Raw genomic sequence first — 10098 nt, 5'->3', positions numbered from 1 at the left:
CCCCCACCCCCCCCAGTCTCCAGTAGGCGCCCAGCCCAGCCTGGCCACTTCTCCAGCCCGGACACTAGGTGGCGCTCTCCACCCTGTCCTGTGCAGCTCCTGGCCCCCTGCTGGGAAAGATGGATGGATGGAGCCTGGTGGTGGTCCCACCCAAAGGGAGCCAGAGAGGCCAGCACCCCCACCCTCTGCACTGCCAGGGCATACCTCCCCCACTGAGGCACTGCGCCCTCCCCTGGGCTGTCTGAGCCGAGTTGGGTACCCACAACTCATGGTCCAATTTGGACATGATAGAGTGCAAGGAGGTGCTATTAACCACTAAGCAGGGACAGTGGCCGTAAAGCAGGACTGACCAGGGCATCAGGACATAAGCTGCCCTCCTCACTCGGTGGCGTGCCCTGGCAGGTTCCAGCAGGAGAGCCTTTCCTGTGCTCTCCTCCCCCTGGCGTCTCTGGGGTCCCTGGGGAGGAGCTGAGCAAGGCCATCCGAGCCCTCCTCCCCCACCCCCCTTTCCCAGCCCACCCCTCACCCCCACCCTGTGGGGGGAGCAGCTGCAGCCCCCACCAGGCTGTCTGCACATCAGTGCCTGTGGGCTGTGCATGTGCAGTGAGCGGCCGGCTGGCTGTGTGGGTGCCCTCAGGGCTCCCCACAGAGACAGGACCCGCCCTGTACCCAAGCCCCAGCTCTAAGCCCCTCTCCAGCCGGGGCAGCCTCGGAGCCCCTCCAGTTCAGCCGCCCTCCATTCTTGTTTCTGCCGTCTTTCTCCTCATCTTCCTCATCCATCTCTCTCTGCTTGCCCCCCCCCACCATCTCCACCACACCCTGAGAATCCACAGTCCTTCTCATTTAGCCACTAAAACTTCTAGTCCTTGTGACACTAGGATGCTCAGGCCTCTTTCCAAAACTCAGGCTGCCTCGATGTGTCCACAAGCAAAGCACAGAGAAAGCCCTCTCCCTCCTCTTCCTTCCGTGGGCCCCACCTGGCCACTTCTCAGGTGCAGCAGGGGCTGAAAAGGTTTGAAAAACTCCGTTCTGCCTTTTGCCTGGAACCAAAAGCTATGCAGGAGGGGATCAGGGATCAGAACACCCCCGCCCCGTGCTGGATACTAGCTGAGGAAGGCAAGAATCATCTGGGGAACCCCTCCCAGGGACTGGGGCAGGAGGGCTGCGGTCCCCTCTTTCCACTGCAATCCTGCAACAGTGGTTCTCCAAGTTCAACAAGCACATGATGGGGGGAGGAGCAGACCCCCATGTGATCAGTGAAGCTTTGGCGGCCCAGCCCTCCCTCTGTGGCTGACACTGGTCTCTGCTGTCTGTTTCCTCCAGGGAGGAGTGAAGGTTCTCATCACAGGCCCGTGGCAAGAAGCCAGCAATAACTACAGCTGCCTGTTCGACCAGATCTCAGTGCCTGCGTCCTTGATTCAGCCCGGAGTGCTGCGATGCTACTGCCCAGGTGAGAAGGCCGCCTGCCCGTGGAGGGCCTGGGGTGACCCTGGGCGAGCCATGTCGATTTCTAGCCGTGGGGAAGTGGATCCCAGATGGGCTATGGTAATGTCACCTGTTCTTGCTCATGGAGCCCATATCAGACAGGGACACAGGCACACTTGCCTGGGATTCTGAGTGACGAGGGGATTATTTAGAGAGCCAGTAAGCCAGATTCATACACCCAGGACTGGCCACGGCGAGAAGCTCTAACAACCACCCTCAACCCAAAGGGTAACTGGGGCTGGTAAGAGCTGGGCGAGTCGAGGGGCCTGACAGGAACCGTGTCTGGGGTCAGAGGCCACCGCTGCAGCAAGGCAGACCCCTCTCCTGCCCATGCCGCCCACAGCCCAAGCTAACCAGAGCCACGAAAACAAGAGGCCCAGGCCCTGCTGTTCCCCTGGGGCACAGAGCAAGCAGGGCAGAGAGGGACGGAGACGCCTGGCAGGTGGCAGGGAACGGGGATGTCACACTAGGAATAATTTGCACAAACGCCTTTGAGAATCTGATGAAGCCGTCTTCCCAGTGCCCAGGAGAAAGCACATGCACGGAATTAGCTTCTGGGTTCAGGGGCAGGAGCCCCTGTGTCCTGTCCCTGTGGCTCTGACCCTCCCCCCGCTTCCCTCATGGTTTCATCATCATCTGCTTAAGTTGTCCTTGACCTCTGGCCATTGCTACCTCCCCGCTGGCCTGCCGGCTCCCTACAGGCAGGGCCTGTGTCTTTCTTAATCAGCAAGGCTCCCTAGGGCTCGCCAAGTGCCTGGCACGTCACAAGAAAGAAAGTGTTCTGTGCGAAGGCATCTGTTTCTAGAGCTCACGCTTTCTGTTTCCGGGGCTGGTGCTGGGGAGACCCCCTGGCTGGCCCCTTGCACGCAGCCTTAGCCCCGGGGATGGCCCGCCAGCTCGCCCAGCCAGTGAATGGAGAGGCAGACAGGGAGTGGGCTGGCAAGGGCGAAGGGCCCCACCCCATGTTATCTGAAGCCAGGGATCTACAGAGGAGACAGAGAATGCTCTATGGAGGGCTGGGGATGGGGAAGAGAAGTAGGGGCAGGGTCCCCAGGAGCAGAGCCGGCTGGTGCCAGGTGCCAACTTCCACCTGCGGTCGTCCAGCTGGAGCCGTGGCTACCCCAGCTGTCTGGCTCCCCCTGCACCATCCCTCCAGCCTGGGCTCCTGAGCTCACAGGGAACATTCTTCCTTCTCTCTCCATCCCCACCCCCACTCCCCAGTGCAGCCCACCAGAGCAGAATGTTCCAGAGCTGGGCTCTCACACGCAGCCCCCACTTGAACCCAGCATCCCTTTCACCACAAACATCCCAGGGAGACAGGGCTCATGCCCATGGTGGCCTCCCCCTGCTGGCCCTGCCCCACCGGCTGCCTGGCTGGCTGGCTCCAGAGGACCCATTCAGCCCCCTTTGCTCCTGGCAGCCCTGCTGGGCCTGGAGCGTAGCCATCTTGGATGCCAGCTGAGCTGGGTCAGCCTACCACAGCCAGGGACTGTGTGCGACTAGTTGCAGCACCCTGCCCCGCTCCCCACCCCCACTGCCCCAGCCCTGCGGGGCCCGGCGAGGGGGAGAGGGCGGCATGTCCACTTATCACCTGCTGCTGAAACAGGACTTGCCTCGCCTATAAATAGATGCCACTTCCTATACCTGGTTCTCGCCTGGCTGAGGACCCAGACCTTGCCCGTCCAAAGTTATCTGACCCTCAGAAAAAAGACTGGCCTTTCTGTGCCCCTGGATGGTGTCCCAGACCAGGACCTGGCAAACCCCGGGGCTGGGTCAGCACACTGCAGTCCATCCCACATCAGCCCGTTCCTGGGCCTCAGTTTCTACATCGCTAAAATCCTGCCCGATGGGTGAGGGCGCAAGATGAGGAGCGGTGGTCCCCAATCCCCAAATCACCTGGCTCACATGCCCAGTTCATGAAGGCACTCCGCAAGCGAGGCCGTCACTCTTTTTTGCCCTGGGGTGGGGTTGGGGGTGGGGAGAGGGTATTCGGGCTGTCCAGGTCTCAGCAGGCAGTTCTCGTGGTCCCAGAACATGTCTGGGTCCCCAGAGCTGGCAGACAGACTGCCCAGGCCTCCGTCACTCAGGCTCTTCTAACAGATTGCATCTCAGACCGAGGGACGAGGAGCGAGAAGCCACAACCTCAAGGCAGACTGGGAGCGGGGGGCCGTGCTGCTGGAGCACTGCTCTGTCCTGTAGCTAACCACAAAGAGGGGATCCCCTTGGGACATCCCTGTTTTGAGGCCCAAATTGAAACATGTCACTCTGTAAGACAGCTCTGGATGCATTCATTCATTCACTCATTCATTCATTCATTAGTTTGCCAGGTACTGGGTAGGTGCCTGGAATGGAGTGTCTCCCGGGCAGGTGAGTGGCCACGAGCTTGGAGATGTGCCTGGGATGCTGTCAGAGCTCTGAAGGTTCTGGACTTGGCTGGAGACCCTGCCCAGAGAGGTGCCACAGGAGGTCCTATGGGACCCGCAGCCACCATGGAGCCGGGTGGTTCAGCTTGTGGTCTGGAGCTGAGGGACCACATCAGGGTGGAAAGCACAGGGGACGAAAACCCGGAGACCTGCTCCGGGGACGATGGCATAACACATACACCTGGGATAGGCAGAGGCCACAGGCCAACGAGCTGGACTTCCCATGGGAAGTGAGGTCTACATGAGACGTCCTCAGAGGGAAACGGAGCTTTCCTGTGCCCTGGGGAGCAGCTGACTTGGACAGCTTCCTCGAGTCTGTGAGCTTCTAAAAACCAAAAGCCTAAACAGTAACACGATCCTTGTGTGTGTCCTCCCTGGAAGTCTGTCCTGGGAGGCCCTGGGCACTGGTGGCTGGTGTTCCAGAAAAGCAGGACAGAGCCCTGACGTCCACCGGGGGCCTTTGGTCCATCTCCGTGAGCCTCAGCCCCCACGCTGTCTCAGATCTGAAGCTGGTCCCGCCATGGCCAGGCTTCCCTCGTGCTGACGGGGAGACCACCCCATTCGTTCATTCAACCAGCACAGTCTTCACCGAGCCGGCGTGGGGGCCGAGCAGCGAGGGAGACCCTCTCAGGCCTGCCTTCCCGAGGCTCACTGGACATTGGAGGGAGGTCCAAGTTTCATGCCAGCGCCCCGGCTCGGCCCAGAGTAGCAGGCACAGCCCTTGCTCTCATCAGGGAGGCAGAAGAACTTCTAAAAATACATGGAAGGCTGTGCTAAGTGAGTCAGGACAAGCTGGTAGGAAAAGGTGAAACAGAAATAAGCACGAAGGAGCCTGAAGCAGATGCTGTCCATGAACCCCACCTAGGATGAGCGGGACAGGGAGAAGTCAGCCAGCGTGGGGCGGGGTGGGGGACCAGTCATTCATTCCTTCATTCAGCAAGTCTGCACTGAGCTCCCAGTCCCTGCCCTCACCAGGGAGCAGAGGAGCAAAGAGGCAATTTCAATACGGGGTGTGGAGCGAGCACAGGACACCGACTGGGTCGGGGCCCAGAAAAGGTCCCTGGCAGGAGCGGCACTACCCTCAGGCCTGGAGAAAGGAGCAGGCGCAGGCTGGGCTTGTCCAGTGAAGGGCGCCCGGGCGGGTCCTCGGTTGGTCCGCCAGGCTGAAGGGCGCCCACCCCCACCCTGACCTCGCTCTCTTTTGCTTTCAGCCCATGACACTGGTCTTGTGACCCTACAAGTTGCCTTCAACAACCAGACCATCTCCAACTCGGTGGTGTTCGAGTACAAAGCCCGCGCCCTGCCCGCGCTCCCTTCCTCCCAGCATGACTGGCTGTCACTCGATGGTAAGAGGTGTTCGGGTTCCTTCGCTAGACTCTGGGAAAGGGACACGGGGACACCGTGCACCAGGTGTGAGAAGGGGGGAAGCGCCCGGGCTTCCTTGCTCCTGATTGGAGCGGGTGGGGAGGGGCGCGAGTCTCTGCCACGGGAGGGCTGGCTGGGACTCTGCCTTTAATCGTGGCGTCTTCCTGGGACAGAATGAAGTGCTGGGCTCGGGCCTGCAGCTGACACTCCTGCCGGGGGGTCTGCGTGGCTAGACAGGCCCCTGAGCTGCTAAAAGGGCCTTCTCTTGACAGACCCCAAGCGGCCGTCCAAGCATCCTCTGCTGCCCCCCAGGGCTGTTTCCAGGGTGCCCTTGAAGCTCTTGGCGGCCATCACCAAGCCTCTGAGAGACGGGAAGGAATGTGGGGGGCTGGGGGAGGCAGCTCTCTCAGGTTCTAAGGCCTGGACCAAAAGGTTGTGTTTTGACTATGCCTGCCTCTTAGAGATAATGAGCCAAACCTTCTCGTGGAAGCCCTCAAACACCCGGCAGCCCGCTCCCAGGCTGCTTTTACTTCAGCCTGCCCTGTAGAGCGTCTGCAATAAGCCCGGGATTATGCTCATGGCTGAGGGGGCCTGAATAGACTCCAAGGGAGGAGGCAGGACCAGCTGGCCAAGGACAGGGCTCTGAGCACTGCTGGCCTTGTCCGTGGGGTTGGTGAGTGTTGGCTGCTCCCCCTGGGGCACCAGAGGCTCTGCACAGACAAGCGGCCAAAGATGGGCGGGGACGCTAAGGTCAGAGGCTGCCCTTCCGGGCCTGGACATGCCGAGGAGAAGCCCCGGACTTGGCCTGGGGGGGCTGAGCTGATGGTCTGCTCTCTGCGCCAGGACAGAGTGGAGGGACGGCTGCATAAACCTCAGTACCAGGGCAGCCTGCAGAGGTGCCAGCCTGTGGGCTACCTCGCTGGAGACCTCAGCAGCCCGAGGTGTTGGGTCTTGGCTTAGCTGACCTTGGGCCCTCTGTGGGGGTCAGTTCCTAGCCACCCTCTATCCACAGCACCCTTTGCCTTCCCACCTCTCGGACTCCCCTGGCTGCTGAGGGGTTTCTGGGCTTGGCTGCATGCCCCGGGCAACTTTCCTGGGTCACCCAGTGTGCCAAGCTCGGCCTCACCCCAGTCCTGGCCCCGGCAGTGACAGGGTGCCTGGCAGCCACCCTGGCCACTGAACCTTGTGAGTTCCCAGAGGTGGCTTTGGGTCAGCAGGCATCTGCACCCTGGCAGTGGCTGCCTGGGAGCACCAGGCTGGCCTTGGCAGCGACTCTGGCCAAGGCTGGAGCCAGCCAGGGCTGTGAGGATGACCTGCAGGATGTAACAGAGAAGGGCAGGGTGACCAGGGGCTCCCCGTCAGGAAATCCGGTTTCAGTTTTGCAGAACAAATAGGAAACGGAGCAGGGAACTCTGCAGAGCCTTGGCTGTCCCTGAGTGACCAGGTCACCTCACCAGGTGGACTAAAGGACGTGGGGAGCAGTATATGACCTGCCTGGGAGATGGAGCCCTTCAGAGGGCCAGTTCTCAGCCAGGCAACTCAGAGGACCCCTAGAAGCCCACAGAGCAAGCTGCACCAGGAGGCTGCCAGCAGGGAAGACGCTGTGATGGAGGCCCTGGGGAAGGGAGGCCACCTTAGCTGCTTCATGACAACATACCCCAGAGCCCTCAGCATACCAGGCCCCTTGGGCAGGGGGCCTGCTGCCCGGCTGGACCCCTGCTCTGACCTGTTGTAGGCCTCCGGTTGAAATAAGTATCCCCCAGCCCCTGGCAGGATACACAGGAGAGCTGGCAGGAGCCGGGAGGGGACGCCGCAGGGCCATCTCCTCCAGAGAGCTGTTCGGCCCCTGAAGGCACCCGTGTGTCCCTTTCTCTTTGGTCTTGGGCAGGTGTCCTTTAAATTATGGGAGGGGAAGGTTGGTCAGAGCAGAGGAACCATGAGACCCCACCCTGCAGGGGGAGAGCAGTGAAACCTCCCTCACATTCTTTTCCCCCTGAATGAATACAGGTGAATTATCCACCCAAGGATCATTTTCCCAGACTTTCACCGGCCTGATAAATAATAACATTGGGGGGAGGGCCGAGCAGAACGGCAGCCGCAGCGCCGGGGGCATAATCTACCCAGTACAAAGGGGACAGCTGGGACAGCCCGGAGGGTGGAGGTCCCTCTGCCTCTGGCCGACCCGGTGGCCTGGCAGTGAACTTTGCGTCGGGGAGGATGCTGCAGTGGCCCTGCTGTCTGAGGCCTTCCTCGCCCCTCCCCTCCCATCTCTGCAGCGCCTTTCCTCAACTCCTCCCGCCCCCACGGTTGCTGGGCAAATTTTCCATTAGAGCTGCTGGGAGGTGGAGATGCGCGTGCCGGCGAGCGGGGGGAGTGGTGGTGGAAAGGGGTGGGGGAGAGGGACTGCAGCGCGGAGCAAACTGGGGCGCGGCGGCCAGGAGGCGGCGTGCGCACACACAGACGCGCATGCACGCACACACACACACACACACACACGCACGCACGAACATACACGCGCGCGCGCACACGCATGCACACACACCCATGCACGCACGCCCACCAGGCGCAGCTGCAATGCAGGGGCCTTCGCGGTCGGACCCGCCGGCAGCTGTGCCCGCGCCCGCCGGGACTGCGGCACCGCCCCGCGCGGTGGAAGGGCCTGCCTTCTTCAGCCCCGGGGATAAGCAGTGACGTGCAGAGCCGCGCGCTCTCGTCCCCGTGGCTGACGCCGGCTGTGAGCAGTTCTGTTTATCTCCGTCGGTCGCTCTGCTCTTTATCCTAGGGGCGCTCCTCACGCCCGCTCCCCTCCCCCCACCTCAGAGGTGGAGAAATGTTTTGGGAAGAGAATTTCTGCCTTCATTTGATTTTTAAAATGGCTTTGTTTAGCAGACTAAGGGCTGGGTGGCAGGCGCGGAGCACACACAATCCGTTCGCGTGCACAGCAGCAACCGTGGCGCAGCCTTTGTCCCTGGGCACAGCCTTTGTCTGAGCAGCTGGCCCGGTAGAGGATGATCGCCCCTACGGAGGGGCATTGGCCCTGGGTCACCACGTCCCATAAATCTCAGCTAGGCGCAGCCAGCCAGAAGGAGACTGAGCCTGGAAATGGGAGGACGAGAAGAGGGGCGGGGGGGGGCACTGCCGCCGGCATCTAGCAGTTTCCAGGCCGGCCTTGGGGAGCTCAGCCCTCTGGGTCCCATGAGTTGCAGCACCTCCCCCACGGCAATGGGGCTTTCCCTCCCTTCCCAGTGCCCCGCACTGTGCGCTCTAGGGGGCACAGGCCCTTTCTGCCTCGCACAGGCTGGCATGTGGTAGACCACAGTTCATATTTTATGAATGCACGTGTGAATGAATGAATGAATGAATGAATGAATGAATGAATGAGTACCCAGGGACACATGAAAAGAGCTTAATCCAACCCAGTGATCAGGAAGGCTTCATGGAAGAAGTGACCCGTCATTGAGACCTCAAAACTGAGCAGGCATCAGCCAGGCTAAATGGGGCAGGAAAGAGAACCCAGGGAGAGGGGGCAGCGAGACCCCAAGCATTCCAGGAACTACCATTTTCACCATGTCTTCCCCCAAAGGCCCAGATGCAGAACAAATTCCCCCAGGCCTGACCCTAGGCCATTTGCACCAGGACTCCAGGATGGTCTGGGGCAGGCCAGCGTGCATCTGGGGGTGCAGTGGGGACCTCTTCCAGGCTAGAGGCAGTCAGGCAGCAGGGTTTGCCCTGGAGTCGGTTTGGGGACGGATTCTGGAAAATGTCACTTCTGCCTGCGGTGGGTCCTGTGGATGTAAACAGCCAGGGCTGTGCTGAGCGCAGGGAGGATGTGTGTCTGCTTAGACGGCCTTCCCTGCGCCTGTGTTTGCAAAGACAATAAGCCCAGAAGATCCACCCGGCTGGCTCTGGAGCCAGGGTGCGGGGCAGGCCCACCTCCATCTGAGGGCACCTTTAAGTGAGCCCTGTCCCTGGAAGAGAAGGTGAGTGGAACTCTGTGCGCCCTGTTCTTTCTCTTGCAGCTGTCTAATTTTAGCCCAGGTCCAGGTTCAGAAGACCCAGGGTCCCCTGGCCTGTCCCCACCCCGCCGGCCCCCTTCTTAAAACCCCACTAAGCCGCTTAGACTACTTTCAATTGCTTCTAAGGCAGCTGAGCCACCCACCTGAGTGAGAGGTTTGGACTGAGGCATGGATGCAGCTTTTGGGGTTCAGCCAGCTGGCCACCTGGGCAGGCCTCCTGCTGACCCTCGGGATCTGGGAGGGACCTTGTCATCTCAGGCAGAGGGGAGAGCAGGGACTGGAGCTCACACCTCATCCCCAGATTCCTGCTTCCTGCGTAAGCCTCAGGGCAGAGCCAACACCCCAGGCAGCCTGCCCCTCCAGCTCACCAGGGCCAGAGGAGGCGATCTGCTAAGCTAACCTCTGGGGCTGCCTGACTCCCCAGGGTTAGATGTCTGGGAAGACTGGGGGCCTTGCTCTCCCCTGAGGAGGCGAGGAGAAGGAAAAGCAAGGCTCAGCCTCCCCACTTACCTGACCAAACCCTAACAGTGGAGGACGCGTAACTGGGCCGGACCCCAACTCTGCCCGCCCCCCCCACACACACCTCCAAGCTGCCTGTCGCTGGCATATGGCGTTGGCCCTGCTGGCCTCTCCCCTGCAGGCTGGTTTCTGATAGCAGCCTCCACCCACCAGGAGTGGGAAACCACACAGTGACTTAGAGACCAGGGGTGCAGCCCAGTAGCAACAGGGAGAGGCCATTCCAGCTGTGACACTGGCCCCCAGGAAGACTGGACGCTTTCTGCCTCCCACGGTTACCCTCCAGGGTTTTC

The 10098-nt window shown here is 61.1% G+C and overlaps 1 protein-coding gene across 11 annotated transcripts in view; it reads left to right on the top strand.

The window, feature by feature from the left end:
* CAMTA1 (calmodulin binding transcription activator 1) overlaps positions 1-10098 on the top strand; it is an 833165-nt gene that overhangs the window by 751777 nt on the left and 71290 nt on the right. For all 11 annotated transcript variants that reach the window (XM_019660379.1, XM_019660385.1, XM_019660381.1 and 8 more), the window contains exons 10-11: positions 1324-1450; positions 5120-5254. In XM_019660379.1, coding sequence (XP_019515924.1) covers positions 1324-1450; positions 5120-5254 — 262 coding nt within the window. The remainder of the gene's footprint in view (positions 1-1323; positions 1451-5119; positions 5255-10098) is intronic.

The sequence above is a fragment of the Hipposideros armiger genome, unplaced genomic scaffold (genome assembly GCF_001890085.2).
Source record: "Hipposideros armiger isolate ML-2016 unplaced genomic scaffold, ASM189008v1 scaffold_316, whole genome shotgun sequence".
Classification (NCBI taxonomy): Eukaryota; Metazoa; Chordata; class Mammalia; order Chiroptera; family Hipposideridae; genus Hipposideros; species Hipposideros armiger.
Note: the sequence above shows the minus strand (reverse complement) of the source record. Positions and strands in the feature narration are given on the sequence as shown.